The sequence below is a fragment of the Melanotaenia boesemani genome, chromosome 22, assembly GCF_017639745.1.
Source record: "Melanotaenia boesemani isolate fMelBoe1 chromosome 22, fMelBoe1.pri, whole genome shotgun sequence".
NCBI lineage: Eukaryota > Metazoa > Chordata > Actinopteri > Atheriniformes > Melanotaeniidae > Melanotaenia > Melanotaenia boesemani.
Window position 1 is genome coordinate 24,081,231 of NC_055703.1, and position 16,579 is coordinate 24,097,809.

The 16,579-nt window shown below is 37.0% G+C and overlaps 1 protein-coding gene across 2 annotated transcripts; it reads left to right on the forward strand.

Moving 5' to 3' along the window:
• The first annotated feature begins 5,795 nt into the window (after positions 1 to 5,795).
• On the forward strand, positions 5,796 to 12,701 carry vgll2a (vestigial-like family member 2a). 2 transcript variants are annotated; one of them, XM_041975319.1, is made up of 4 exons: positions 5,796 to 5,973; positions 7,142 to 7,388; positions 8,465 to 8,962; positions 10,843 to 12,701. In XM_041975319.1, exons 1-4 carry the CDS (start codon positions 5,896 to 5,898, stop codon positions 10,884 to 10,886), a joined length of 867 nt encoding a protein of 288 aa, XP_041831253.1. In that variant the 5' UTR covers positions 5,796 to 5,895; the 3' UTR covers positions 10,887 to 12,701. The 2 variants fall into 2 exon arrangements, with proteins under 2 accessions (XP_041831253.1, XP_041831252.1); XM_041975318.1 differs by having other exon boundaries at positions 11,065 to 12,701.
• Positions 12,702 to 16,579: the final 3,878 nt, after the last annotated feature.

Consider the following 16,579-nt stretch of genomic DNA (forward strand, 5'->3'; position numbering starts at 1 on the left):
TGTAGAACGAGGATGTGCTGTACTAAAGGTGAAACAATAGTCCGGATCTTTAAATTAGCTGAATATTTAAGTTTCAGTCCTCATAAAAATTGATTAAGGCTTAACTGTATAGCCCAATTTCCATTAGTGAGTTCAGGGTCGGTATTGGACGATTTGGTGAGGTTTGGTTGGGTAAACCCTGATCTCTGTTGCGTTTCCACAGCTAACCTTAGCTTTACCAGGCATCGGCTGAATAGCCATAGATGCACCACTTACGTACTAGCCTGATGTCATAGCCACATGACGCCTTCCTTGAAATATAATGAAGAACGAGACACAGAAACAAAGGAGGAGAATGGTGGACATCTCAAGATTCAAGATTCAAACAATTTTATCCCCGAAGGGCATTTTAGTTTACAGTCTACCAGACAGGTAACATAAAAAAACCATCACAAATAATCTATCAGTTTGTCTTCTTTCTTCTTGTGGCTTTAAACAACAAAAAGTCCACCGTATATTTAACACGGCCTGTTGCTGCTTTGTTCTTAGTTACAGGTTGCACAGGAAGTGATGGCGCTTTCGGCCAATCAACGCATCGCAGCATGTCAAGCTCCACCCTTTTGTGTAGGATCGGTAAGTGTGGACTGACCAGTACTGCTGGTGGAAATAAGTCTATAGGCTCAACATTAATTCTTGGGATAAGATTTGGACAACCCTATTTATCTATTTATTTATTTGTTTTTACCTTGTATTTATACAGGTTTAACATATTGAAACGCAAGGTCTTATTTCCAAGAGTTACCTGTTCACAAAGACTTGCATGTTAGGTTAACTGATGACTCTAAATTCTCCCTGGGAGTGAGTGCGAGTGTGAATGGTTGTTTGTCCCCTGTGTGTTGGCCCTGCGGTGGATTGGTAAACTGTCCAGGGTGTACCCTGCCTTTCACCTGTCAATGCTGGGGTAGGTTCCAGCTTACCTGCGACCTGTAATGGACCAAGCGGTACAGAGAATGAATGAACCTGTTCAAAAATACATACGAGTGGTAAAAAAAACATAGGTTTTAAAGATAGTATTCTTTTAAAGTGCTAAATAATTTAAGAACAGCATCCCTGTGCCCTTTTGTTGTCAACTAATTTCATCTGAGATTCAAACACAGACACCTTCCAATAACCTTCAATGAAATCCTTCCAACCTGTGAAGTGATACCAAACATTCCTGATTGGGAATTCCTCATTGAACCTTGACGGTCCAGTTCCATAAAACTGTGATCGTTGAACACTGCCTGTGAGATGAGCTGAGCTGCACTTCCATGGAAGATATTTTGGGTTTTAATAGCTCCATAGGCCACTTGTGGTGGGGAACAGGTGTGCTGGTTGGGTTGGGCAAAAGGACAGTTAGCGGTAGAATGAAAAAAAAAAATAAAAAAAGAAAAAGAAAAAGTAAGTACAAAGTTTTCTTTTACAAAAACATTTGTCCACCATGGAAAAAACATCAGTGTGCACCTTTTTATGTATGTATTATGTTTATTTATAGTCCAAGATGTATAAATAGTACAGAAAAATCATGAATATGATTCTTTAGAGCAAGCCTGTTTGGGTCAGGCATTTTATTTATTTACTTATTTTATTAACAATAATAATAATAATAATAATAAACACCATACATGCAATGACACTAACTAGAGGGTACAAAACAAAAATTTAAAGACCCCACTTGAGTTTGGATATAATAATAATTTCTCTTTTCTTTTTATTACCATTTAGGGAATAGGAAAGGATTTTAGTAGTGAGTGGTACAATTAAGTAAAATGATTAAGCTATGAATGAACGGCACACTTCAGGACAGTGGCTTCCATACTGTGGGGCACCGAGTTGACAGGGGGGAGGGAGATGTGCAGTTAGGATAAATTTTTGAAAGACCAATCGCCAACAATATGAATCAAAGGAAATTTCAACAACAAAAGAAGACAAGAAAATATAACAAGGCATATTTTGCACCTCAAAATATAAACATATGAAGCCTAACAGGTTACAACTCCACTTGGAGACTTCTCATCCTAAATTAGGAAAAACCTGCTGATTACTTTAGAAGTAAACTACCCAACTGTCATAAATAGCAGAATGTGATGTGATGGTTCTCTTTTAAGGCTCATCCTTGTGATTGGAGGCTTGAAAACAAAAGAAAGAGAGAAAAAAGGAAGCACAGATTGGGTTCAATCCATGTTTGGAGATCGTAACCTCAGCCAGCTGAAAACCCACTCAGTTGATGCCAAAAACAGTGAGAAGAAGGAAGAAGAAGAAGAGAGGATGAAAGGACATGAAGAGGGATGATTTTGGTGTAGGGATGAACTTAATCAACTTCAGTTCTAATCCAAACTATCAAATATGTAATTACTCAAATTATTTTTGATTTGATCAATCTTAAATGTATTAAAAATTAGTCAAACATTGATTTTTATCATTAAATCCTAATCTCCCTAGCATGCATTGCTTAAAAAAAGAACTCCTTTTTATAAAAACAGCAAATTGTGCACTTAAATTGGCATTTAAAAGATCAAAATAGTTTGAAAAATTGCACATTTGGTATCTTTTAACTAAAACTGAAGTTGATTTGAGCAAAAAATCTGAATGTTTTATAGTAGTTTTGGGTAAAGGACTTTTTTGTTCTCTAATGACCTGAAACGGTAGTAGATTAACTGAAATTCAAAATTCTGCAAGAGAAAGCCTCCTTATAAAATATCCTCCCATTAACATACATGCAACACATGGTATGGTTTATGGTTTATGGACAAAGACAAGGCAATGCTGGTAAAACAACCAGAATGGTGGCCAGAGATTAAAAGAAAAATTACCTGAAAGGACAAAAAGAAAAAAAAAAAGTCCCTAATGACCTACAAGTGCTGATCTGTCATCTAGAATCAGCAATAAAGAATCAAAGACTCATGTTAACAGATCAGAATAAACAAACTGCAAACTTTCTGGAAACACTGTCCTGATCTTCACAGACGCTGTGATAAAACATTTCCTTATTGGGAATCCCGTGAACTTCTCTGGGTGTGGTGCTGCCTCTGCTGCTGACACTGCTAACTGTATTTCACAAGCCTGTTTCCAACAAACAACATTTTTCTACCATAAATTGAAATTGTAAATACAAATTTAGCTGTAAAGCCATTTTAGTCAAGGGACTTTCCAGTTACCATGAACTTAGCACAGATTAGCAAAGTTAGCTTAGAGTGTGATCAAATATTATAGCATCCATGCAATGCTTAATTGGCAAAAGATTGTAGTTTTAATTTTTCTTTAACTAGTTTAAATAGTGAAGAATGATGGGTAGTATTAGTAGAAAAAATACTGATAACAAAGCCTAATCAGATATGGTGAAATAAGAGTTAAATTTCACATTGAATCCATCTGCAACAAAACTGTCAAAGCATTTATTTACAATAAGAATATTTTAATGTTCATACATTTTGAGGCTAAATTGAGAGTAAAACATTGTGATCCACCCTAAATAAAATGCTGGGACATACCAACTGTAATGTGCTCAACGACACAACTAAAACCATTTTAGTGAATTCTTTCTTATTCTGTAGGTTGAATTTTGTTAGGTGAGTTCCCGGTGACCCCTGACCTCTACTTCTAGCACCAAACTAGGAGCAAACTATCTGACTGTTGACCTCTTGAATTTGGGAGGCTGCTAAGGGATTGTGGGAGTTCATAGCTTAACATTCCACTCATTGGTTGGTTTAATTTGTTTACTCATTCAATTAGCAGGTGGTGGCTGTTACATTCTTGACTGCAGCTTTGGACACAAGAAAATCTACATGTGGGAGATGGCAGCACGGCGGCTGTACTAAATATAACATGATATAATTTAGGTCACTTGTTTAATTTTAGCTTAAGTGTGTAGCTCTTGACCACCAGTACTCTATCTAACCTTATATCACCAAGTAATGGTTTCAGTTATCACTGGGAACAGCTTGATACAGTTAATAACAATCACTGATACTGCAATACTACACACTGAGGTTACTGTATAATGGTTTAAAAAGTATTCCAAAAGAGAACAAAAAGCATGAATAAGATTAGAAGTTGTTGGATCTGTTGATAGTATTAAATCAACCAATATATACCTCCTCAGATGGATTTATAATGCACAATATGCTGCATGTGAAGCTGCAAAAAGAAATATTCTGAGTTTTGCAAAACTTTTACAAAACCACACACACACACACACACACACACACACACACACACACACACACACACACACACACACACACACACACACACACACACACACACACACACAAACACACACAGACACACAAAAGGAAAATTTTACAAAGAAAATGTCTATTTTTACAGACCAGAAGAGTTTTGTGGTTAAACTACATAGAAAGATCAACTAAAGCATCAAAATGAATCCCATCTGAACCAGAACCTTATTCCTTTAATTCAAACTGTTTTGTTTTTAACAACCACAAAACCAAACAACGTGAAGGAAAAATTTGGCACACAGTACTGTTCAAAGTCTTTAAATTGTTACATGAAGGGTGTTTCTTGGTACTTGTAATATTTTGCTTATAGACAGTCAGACTCTTATGTATTCTTTTAAAGTGGTCTTCAGCTATAGTTATGCTTTTTAGCACAATGGCAGCTTTTACAATCACTTTAAGACCAGGCCTTGTACTTGGGAAAAATGAACTGAGTTAAGTCTCATATAAGTCTTCTGTTTGGTTTACTGAATACAACAAACCAAAACTTCCACTGGAATGTGTAAGTTTAAAGATTCTGCTGGCTGCAAGTAAGTGGAAAGTTTCTGACTAGCATAAATACAAAGATCTAGGTTCACCATCACCAAATAACGCCATCACCGGCATCTAAACTCTGGAGGGTCCAAACACCGACCTTCATCCAGGACTCACCTGTGAACAGGATAGCTTGGCTTATTGAGTCTAACTCCCAAAATAACAGTTTCACTTGATTTTTCTTTTATTGTAATTAAGGGAGTTACTTAATATATATATATATATATATATATATATATATATATATATATATATATATATATATATATATATATATATATATAAATCTATATTTTTTTATTATATATATATATATATATATATATATATATATATATATATATATATATATATATAATATATATATATATATAAATCTATATTTTTTTATTATTGTTGTTACAAAAATGTTTACTCAACATAACATTTAAAAATTTCATGATTTTTAAGGTCTTTCTATTTTTATTATTATGCATAAAATTCACAAAAGTGATCAAACATAAGAAAGAGAAAACAACATTTATTAAATAGAAAATATTAAGTTTAAAGATGGACTTTTTAAAGGAGGAAATTATGAACTACACAAAGCGCCTCATCAGATCATCATGATTTAAAAGTTAAACGTGAATAAAAGCAGGAAAGGTGACTGGACATTTTTGCTATAAAAGAATGACCCTGGGGTTCAGAGTAAAGCTTCAGCCCCTACATGTCACACAATGAAACAAAGTGGAGCATAAAAATTTACACTCAAAATGAGTTTAACTACAAAATGTGCAAAACCATTCCAAAACTTTTAGGTAACAGGATGCAAACACTTATCTGGAGCTTCTGACATGCTGGAACTTTTGGGTCCACTAATTAAAAGCCCATTAAGGCAGAGGTGGAGATTTCGCCTGTGATTGGTGGGATGGATTCGTGAGGCTGGCGTGTGGAGGGAGGAGGGTGGAGGCTGTAGGGGGTTCCCTTCACCGAGCCGCCCGCAGACCAGTGCGTAAAGAACGCAAAGCGCGCAGCAGATTTCTCCACCGCCTGGATTACTGATTCCTCTCCCCGATCAAACCTGCTCTCTCAATGACGTTTGGCTCTTCTTCGTGATTTCTTCGCCATGAGCTGCCTGGATGTGATGTACCAAGTGTTTGGTCCTCAGCCTTATTTCAGCTCGTACAGCCCCTATCACCACCAGGTATGGCTCATTTCAGCATGGACTGTTTTTAGCAACTCCGGAACAACTTCTGTCGGCACCACAGCAGACTGCGCGCTCCATTTGTGTCTACAAATACAATAAAACTTTATTTAAAGTCTTCTAGACTGGCACGTAAGCTGCTGTTATATATAAATATAGAAAATAAAGCATACTTATATTATCTGCAGATAATACATTCTTCAGTTAGTTTATAGTCCGTACAACGTTTAACGCAACTTATTTAAACATCTAAAACTCAAATACAAAGAATCAAAGAAACAGATTTTTTTCCCCTTAACTTTATATGAGTCAAAAACATGTATTTAATCTTGATCATGTTTTATTTTAAGATATTTTTGTAGGGGTTTGGGGTAGCTCAGATAATTATGCACTTTTCAGATAATATTATATTATAATCAAAACAGAAACACAACTAACAGTCTGTTAGTTTTTTTGTTGTCTTCATATTTAATGGTTATATACGCCAGTAGTTTTGCAATATGTAATTATATCTTAAGTTGTTTGGTTTTTTTTTCTTACCAAAAAATAAGTGTCATATATGGTTGAATTTAATTATTAACATAGGATGTGGATGTCATTGGAGAGAGGTCTGTAAGTTTAAGAAGTTGGACAGCAGTTTGTTTTAGAGGGTCCTTTCCAGACCTGTTAAAGGACTTTTTTTTCTCTTTTAAAACCTCTCAGTCAACATTCAGGCATATTTCACATAGTGCCAAAGCTCACTTTGTCGGTCACAGAACCGGATTCTGGATCAGCTCATTTTGCTGTTTGCTATTTTTTTCAGTGATTTTGTTCTAATGATTCATTATTAGTAAATATGATAAATGTATTGATATTACATTAAAGCTGTTGTGCCATAAAACATTTTCCTAGTGACTTTAAAAAGTAAAAGGTGTGTTTTACAAAACACAAATATTTAATCATCAGAGAAAATTCACTGTTCATTTCTCTGCTGAGTTCTTTTGTACACACATTAAATGTTAAGATTGTTTACCTCCTCATAAACACCTGGTGCATCATGAAGAGTAAATAAAAAAATAATTTTTTATCACATTTATTGGTTATGATTGTTATGTGTAAAAAATAATAAAGACAATACTCTACTTCAGCAGTTTCATGACAGAAACTTTTATAAATCTGTCCTTTTTAGAAGCTGGCCTTGTATTCTAAAATGCAAGACCCCCAGGAGAGCGGCAGTCGGCTCGGCCCACTGGGGCCCCCGGCGATAAAAGAGGAAGACAAGGAGCTTCCACCTGGCGCTGAGTACCTGAGCTCACGCTGCGTCCTCTTCACTTACTTCCAGGGTGACATCAGCACCGTGGTGGACGAACACTTTAGCCGAGCCCTCAGCCAGACGACCGCCTACCCGGCGTCTAGCAGCCACAAAGCCGTAAGAGGTGTGTGTTTGTGTGGATTTGTCTGACTGTTTGTGTGAGGCAGTGTCTTCCCTTAGTGTGTCTGCAGAAGCAGGTCTGGACCAGGCTAAATCTACTCATTTTAACACGCGGATGGCCTTTTTTTCTGCTGGTTTGTGCAGGACGTGTGAAAATTCTGTTTTCATGCAAAGATATGTTTTGAAAGCTGCAGATTTCTTCCTCTTTTGCAGGTTTTTACTAATATCTTTTGATTCAACTTCTTTTGTGAAAAAGAGTGTAATCATGCAGCTGCTTTAATACCTCCTAAAATGTGAGTGTAAAAAAGTGACAGATTGTGTATTAACAGATAAATAAATGGACATAAACTAATGATTAAACAGACTGAAAATTACAATTCTGCTTTTTTGTAAGATGCAAAGAGTATGATGACTACAAAAATGACTATAACTTGGTCTCATGTTAGCACTGTGTGTTTAGTTAGTTTGTTTGGATTGATTTAAATTTATACATTAATGATGAACTGTAAAGGGTCAGATTGAGATTGGTTGGCCACAATTTGCTGTGCGGCATAATTTAATAAGTAAATTAATTAAATTCAAAAAGGAATCTTAAACATATTTACTGATTTCTGTCAACAACATAATTTTTTTAATGCTCATTGTGAAATATATCACCATTAACATTAAGCTTTAATGTTTATATTTCAGACATGATTTGTGAAAAGTAAGAACAAGATGCAAAGTTTCATTAAACCTTTTTTTCTGCTTCTGGTAAATTAGGTTGGTCTAAACTGTTTTGTTTAGTTTCTACAAGCTCTTTAAAATTCCTGCATCTTTATGTAACCCAGTGAGAGCCGAATCCAGTCTGTATGTTCTTACTGATCCTTTAACAGAAAAACTGACATATTACTAAAAGCCCACAAATATTAAATCTGCAATGGTTTTAAACAGCAAAGGCATTTTCAGAGAATTTTTACATGGAAAGATCACTCAGACAATTAATTTCAATGCTTGAATGTTTGAATTTTAGTTAGATTTTCTAAAAGAAATCTTCGCAAACACAATGATTTTTGGATTATGCGGTTTTTGTCTTCCCAGATGGATCATTTCCAATGAGCCAGAGAAGTTTTCCTCCATCCTTCTGGAACAGCTCCTACCAGGCATCGGTCTCCTCCACACTGGGCAGCGCGCTGTCTTCTCCCCACACAGAGCTTTCCTTTCCAGGGGACCCCTACTCCTCCGCCTCCCTGCACAGCCACCTCCACCAGCCCAGCCCTGACACCTGGCACCCATCACACCACCACCATCATCACCACCATCACCCTTACTCGCTAGGGGGCGCTATAAACACCCAGAGCTCAGCCTATCCACGTCCAGGGGTTCACGAGATGTATGGCACAGCGTTCGACCCGCGCTATGGCTCACTGCTGGTGCCATCAGTGAGGTCGCACCATCGCCTGACGTCTGGCAGCTCGGTGCCGGGCCCCAGTGCCTCGCCCTGTGACCTCGGGGGGAAGGGGGAGTCTGGGACGGGGTCGACCTGGAGTGGAGCATTCACAGGAGCGGGAGCAGAGATAGGACTCAACATGGACTCAGGTACTGCCAACTGAGAGTTTGAAAGGCTAAATGTGGAGTCGTGGGATGATATGTCATCCCACCAGATAAAAAGATGCATTGCCTCAATCTGTGATCCTTTGGAAACTTCCTCTGCTTCTCAATTTCCATCTAAAGCAGTGACCCCCAACCCTGGTCCTCAAGGCCCACTGTCCTGCAGGTTTTAAATGTGTCCTTGCTGCTACACATTTGATTCAGATTAAATGGATCCCTAACAAGCTCTGCACGAGTCAGCTATTGACCCATTAAGTTGAGTCAGGTGTGTTGCAGCAGGGAAGCATGGAATGTCTGCAGGACAGTGGGCCTCGATGGCCAGCATTCAGGATCCCTGATCAAAAGGATTGGAAACTCCTCAAAATTAAAGGGGGAGCATTTTCAGGGCATGGTTGGAGAGATGATTCAAGCCAGCACAATAATATTAATAAAAAAAATGAGACACTATTATAAGTGAAAATCTGGAAGATTTCCTTCTAATCAAACACCACAGTTGATCTTAACAGCTTCATAATTTATTTGTTTATTTCTATATCTCTATTCTAGTTTTTGTGGGAAAGATGGCCAGTAGGTCATCAGCAGACCCACACTTGCAATGTGTTTGAATAGATATGCAGGATTAATGTTTCACTTTTAAAATATTGCTAATTTGGTTGGTGTATGAGTTCCTATTGCTCTTTATTTCTATTGGATCAAACTATAAAATTATTCATTACTGACGCTTGTATGTTACATAATTTTATGATCACATGTAATGTGTTGGAACCTTTCCAGAGACAAATAACAGCTTTATTGAGATGCACACGTTTGGCTATCCTCCCTTATTTAAGGTGCTTTAGGGGGCATTCACACCAGCTATTCTAGAAACTGAATCCTAGATAGTTTGCTCAAAGAAACAAAGTCTAAACAGTCTAAATATGTAGATCTTGGTTCACTTACTTCAAACGGGTATGCAAGAAGCAGACTACAGACTTATGTGGTGGAAACAGAAGTTGTCCTACATTAACCTCCAGATAAGCAAGGTTTCTTGTTTGTTGTTTGTCTTTTTCTTCAGTAATTTTTGATGCAGCACCACCTTAGGTGAGGAGGGGAATAGGTTTGGTATGTTTGACTCATCAAGGGTGGAAGCAAACTCTCAGTCTGTGTTTGGTCCCTTTAAGTAAAAATTCTTGGTTAGGTTTAGGAAAATACATGGTTTGCACAGTCTAGCTTTAGACAGCTTAAAGGAATCTTCTTTTCTGCAGAAGCCATATCACCTCCACGATGTAGCACTGAATTTTTCTTATTAAAAAAAAAATCTATGTGAATAAGAAAAATACACACAGGTTAGCTTGTAGTGAGACTGTTTTAATATAAACAATTAAATCAAAGTTTAATCATACATGTTATCACAAAATTTGAATTAGTCCAAATTTAGATTGAAGTTTTAAATGAGCTTTAGTGACTTTGTGTTAACTTTATGTACAGTAACATCAAACCTCTCCTGCTTTCTGCAGAAATGTTGAGCTAAACAGTTTTTTTTGTATCTGTTGGGATAAAAACATTATCATTCTCTCCATCTGACAAACTGATTCAATTAAAGCTGCTTTAGTGACAAAGCATGCAAGCTAGAATTAAATGAAGATCTGTTTCTGTGCTTCGGATCAACTTACACAAGTGGTTTGAAGCAACAAACCGGCTGTCACTCAGCGCTCTAGCGCCAGCTGTCAGCTTCCTTTTCTGTTGCTGTCTTGCTTTCATCCCTCTGCCTCGGGCAGTTCCTTCTGCTTTTATCAACAAGGCATTTTGCGCTTCATTGTCTAATCTCCCCTCTCTTGCCTCTTCCTTTGCTGTCTTCTCTTTTCCTACTTTCTCTCCTCCATTCTCAGGTCTGCAAGCACAGGATAAGAGCAAGGATTTGTATTGGTTTTAGAGACCGCTGAGTCCCCCCCCCCCCCCTACCTCTCTTCTACTTCAGCTGTAGCCTCTATCATCTGCTCCTGCTGTACTCTGTGAGAAACTGAGAGGAAATAGAAAATCAGTGAGGTGGCAGTTTCTTTCTCTCTTTCTTTCCTTCTTTTTTGCTGTAACAGCTTCTGGTCTACTTGCAGCTCTGTGTTACGGTGGACTTTGCAGCAGCAGCAGCAGTACAGTCCTGCTGAGCTGAACGCCGACAGTGTGGATACAAATCGAGAGTGAAAACAAAAGTGGACTAGCAGAGAGGAGGGAGGGAATCCGATCTGGACGGATATGGACAAAGACAAGACTCTTTGTGTTTCTGTAACAGGCAGGGACAACATTCCTAAACTGGAAAAAGTCTGAGGACAGATGGACAGAGACACATGTGAGGCCGGACTGCAAAGACGAGCACTTGAAGGACTTGGCAGGACTTGCCTCGCTGGGGCAACTGGGCTCAGACACTGGGAGTGTGTTATGGCTGGAGAAAAAGGCTGTGTTGGTGTTGAGGAGGCCGCACAGAGAATCTGGCAGACGATTAAGGCAGAAGTCCAGACACTTTGGTTTACATGGAGTCATGTTCCAGCCGGACATCCCAACACATTACTGATTAAATGAACAGTTTTGTTGGATTTTAACTGACTGTTGAAGGTATTTAAATCATGATCTCAACTACAAATCTTACCTGTGTCTTTATTTTGTGCTACATACTCCCAGGTTTCCAAAGATTATTTTACATAAGAGTTTTAACATTAGGCATGCTCATACCAAGTCCTCTTTTTTTCTGTGTAAGTTGATATAAACTATTGTTGTACAAGAAATGGAGGACAGCTTTAAAAAGATTATGGGAAGCAAACATACTGTGGAAAATACTTGATTCCCTGAAATGAAAAGGATAATCTATAGACACAGTGAAATCTTTGCCATGTCACAACTAGTGTAAAGTTCCCACTGTCGACTACTTTGTATTACACACATTTACATGTCACTGAGCCGTAAGTGTTGATTTCATAATTCAGCCACCGGCTACACTGCAAACTGTGTTTGATTCAAAAATATAAATAAATAAATGAGTAAAATAAGGACAGCTTCCTCATCAAGGTTTGGTTCCTGAACGATTAAATGGCTGATTGATTGATCTGTGCTAATTAAACTGTATCACTTGCTGCTTTTCTGTTTATGTTTATATTAAACATGTAAAGTTTAGGAACTGGCCCCTTTTCATAAGTTTTCTGTGGATGTTAAAATCCTATTTTAAAGGTAGATTATTTAGGACAGGGATGGGCAACACCGGTCCTTGAGGGACATAGTTTTGCACGTTTTAGATGTTTCCAAATGAAATGGCTCTCTTCAACAGCTTGTGGTAAAGTTTTGCCCAAAAATGTTGACCCATTAATCTGATTCAGGCGAGCTGCTGCAGGAAACATCCTAAACCTGCCCGACTGTGGCCCTTAAGGACTGAGTTTGCCCATCCCTGACTTAGGATATTCTAAAAAAAACTCTTGTAAAAGCAATTCTTCTCCATCATATTTTATGATCCACTAAAAGTGTGTGTTGGTGTATTTCCCTGCAAAGACAATGCCCATTTTTCTGATTTTTCTGGGTGTGGGATGGTTTTACACAGTAGTACTTCTACAATAGGTCTGTAAACACCAGCTAGCAACATCACACAGGTTGAAGACTTTGTGATATGATGATCAGTTCGTATATGGTCTGGAAATGTTTGTTCTTCATCTGATCTTTCCACATTCTTTTTAAAGGTGCACATTTGTTTAGCCACATATCCGCTGTGATTCAGTCAATAAATTATATTTTCTTCATCCAACTTAACAGTCCATCTCTCATTTTCTGAGACCTCTAAGACTTATCAAGCTCTTGGCATATTTGAATGCTATAGGAGAAACTTTAAATAAGATTGAATCAGTTTTAGCCCTAACTGAAATGCAGATGAAAATAAATTAATGTGTCTTTATTTGCTAGATTTGATGGAGTTTTAACATAAATTATTATATTTTCTATGCCAAATTCCAAAAGCAGTGCTTACTGTCATACATTGTGACTATTGCTTACATGATAATAAGTGTAGAGTAACCAGTTAAAAAGTTTCCCTCTCATCAGCACACGAGCAGACTGTCAATATGAAAGACACTTAAGGTCAGTTTTTCTCTTGAGATTTAATCTTCTGTAATCAGAATATGTGATTGCTGTGTTGGTCCACAGTGCCATACACAGTAAATTCATGAAAGAGACTCAGAAATTATAAATATTACTTAATTTCCTGGGCTTTTAATCCTTTAACACTACTCCTGTGTTTATCTTGTACACTGTCAAAAGACAAAACAAAACAAACAAAAACAAAAAAAAAAAAAAACAGCTAAATTACAACATATTTTAAAAAGCTGCAAAAAGGCCACATGTCTATGTTTGACTTTGGAAACAAGCAGGCTTACAATTGCATTAGGCTTAAATTATGTTAAATGCTTATGAGAGGAGAATGTAAATGGTGAAATTACACCACTTATCATGTAAGAGAACAAAGTTTGGTCCTGTCTGATAAAATATTGCCAAACAACTTTACTGTCACATTTGGTTAGGAGTGGGACAGATCTTGAGATCAACAAATATAGATAAGGTTTAGTAAAACAACACAATAAAAAACAGTCTTCTCTCAGCACAGTGAAGCTTTGATTTGTCTTAGACACTGTGGTTCTAGTTTCTTTTTAGTTGCATGTGAGGTAGTTTTTATTTATTTTTTTTATTGATTTATTAAAACCATGAATTCTTAGGACAGTTACCTGCAAATGTGCAAACGTTCTGCAGAATTTGTGTTAGGTAAGTTAAAGGTAAGTTAAAGCCCACAAAAGTCCAGACTGGCTCCCAGTTGCAGTTACAAACAGCTGCTCTGTGTCAAACCTTCAGGGTGTGTAAGAGAATGGCAACTTTCTTATTAAGTATGTTTACAATAAACTTTATTTAACAATTTAGTTGCATGTAACCGGACAAGCACTAAAACGAATTTCTCATGACAGATATTTTCGGAAAAACTTCCTGACAGCTGTTAACACGACCAGACCTTTTCACTTCACTGGGTAGATCAGGCTCTTCAAACCTCTTTGTTTCACTCATTTTATTGGATCATTATTTTATGGTGAAAGCAGCGATTTAAAAACATCTCCATGAGTGTGTCAACATGAGAAATGTAAACTTCACACCAGTGACTGCCGAGAAGGAGAGGAGGGGTCTGATGAATGAGGGGAACGACGGCTATTTGAAGCCACTTGACTCTTTCTCTCCCTGCACTCATGCAGCTGTCAACGACAACTGCTCTTCAACTCAGTAAACACACTCACACACACACACACACATATATATATATATATATATATGTATATACAGATAGAAAGAGGAAAGCTTCTGAACTTAATAAAAGGAGCATTTAATGTGAGCTCAGTCCTGCTGGGACAACTGGTGCAATATAAGTGAAAGGAGCAGCAGACTTGCAACAGTCAGAAAGTCATTGTGAGTGTATGTTTATGCAGGCTTATGTTTATTCTTTCAATGATAATTTTCAAACTTTTGAATCTATATATATATATATATATATATATATATATTTCTTTCTTTCTTTCTTTCTTTCTTTCTACTCCATCAGTGTAGTTTAGTCTTTCTTCCACTGAAAAGAACACATGTCAAACAATAAATGCCAGATGATTACAAAAAAAGTAGAACAGAAAAAACAAGAAGATGGTTTTCAGCTGTTCACAAATCCAAGTTACTAGGACAATAAATTAAATTTTGCAGGAAAGCAACTCAGATATTTTTCCTAATAAAAATAGGATTACATGAAAATAATTTAAAGCTGTTAATATGTTGGTGTGAATGAGGGTTTTTAATAGTTGCTGAAAGGAAATCGCTTGGCATCAGCTGCTTTTGTTCATGCTTCTAAGCTACTGGCTCATCCATTAGCCTTTAGTATTAAATCATTCTTACGTAGGAAGGGTCTGAAAATCTAACACTAAACACTAACACCCAGATTTCTTCATTTACACATATATTTATTAAGGAATGAGTAGTTGTATGAGCAGAATTGCTTTTACTACTCACATTCTTCAAGGCCAAAGCCTCTTTCACAAAGTCTAACTGGAGAATTATGAATTCAGGTGCAAATCTGTTAAACAGATTGGATTCAGACATGTAAGCTTCTAGATTTTATTTTCACTTATAGATATTCATTTGATTAAAAAGATCAAAGTTGAATATATTTTTTTGCTTTCATATAAAATGTTCAGAAAACTTAGTCCCTGTTTAACTCCATAAAAGTCATATTAAAATGAATAATAAAGAAATTTAGAAAGTTAAAGGAAAAACTAAATATTAGGTTTAGCTTTAAAGGTGCAATGTCCAAAAACAATGAAAGGTTAATGTTAGAAGTATATAATATACAATTAAAAACTGTGTTTCTATTGGTATCTAATCTAATATATATATATATATATATATATATTATCTTAGAATGAGCCATTTACATCTACTTGCTGTGGGTCCCCTTACACAGCAGCTGCCATGTTTGTGCCATCATTTTTACTACGGTGTCTTTGAATGGACAAAAAACTCTGTGTGTGTGTTAAATAAGAACTCTCTAAGCTTTAAACTGATGGCTGATATGACGTCAATATTTTCTTTCTTTGTAGGCCAGCGTTACTCGAAGAAGAGGCTCGACTTCTTTATCAGCCCAAACAAATGTTTCTCTTTAGCCTCGCAGTAAATCCTCAGCCATCTTCTCTTCTTTCAGTGTGAACTTCCTGCAACACGCAGTGAGCCTTTATATGTGCACACACACACACACACGCCGCATCTTGTTCTAGCTTTGGAGTGTTACTCTTTAATTATCATAGCGCCCCCACAGCATTGTAGTATGTACTACAGTGGTTTCGTGGGGATGGTGAAGCCTTTTTTCATAGTTTTTGCCACCATTTTCAACTAGGTTCGGTGCCATGTAGGCATAGCCTAAAAGATCAAATGTCAGATACAAATGTGTATGTTGGACATGTTTAGACAGAAAGACAGGGCAGTCAATGAACGGATAAAGTTTAAATTTAGTTTATTAACATAAGAGGAGAGAAGGGAAAGTGCTGCTGATGAAGAAGGAAAAAAAAAACAAAACAAAAGACAGTCCATTTCAACCATATGTTCTGTTTCTCAAAGGCTGTGACTGTGTGTGTGTGTGTGTGTGTGTGTGTGTGTGTGTGTGTGTGTGTGTGTGTGTGTGTGTGTGTGTGTGTGTGTGTGTGTGTGTGTGTGGAGTGCCAACAGGACATCTGTTGATTAATATCGGCCTCTGACTTGAACGACGACAGACAAGAAAAGGGTGGAGAGGTTCAGTTTCTTTTGCTGTCAATACACACAAACACTAATTTTAATTCAGTTTTTGCTCTCCAAAGCCCTTTATAAAAAAAAAAAAAAGAAAAAACAACAAGCTTTTTTCACAAAGACATGACAGTTAATTCAGCTCTCCAGGAGAATGGAAAGGCATGACGCTACACTAATTGAGTGAAAAACAGAGCTAAGGTCAAGGATAAGAGCTGCTCAATAATCAAAGCACACAGAGGGAATGAATTGATGCTTTGCTTCGGTAACTCATTACCATCATAATGTCTAAATCACACAGTT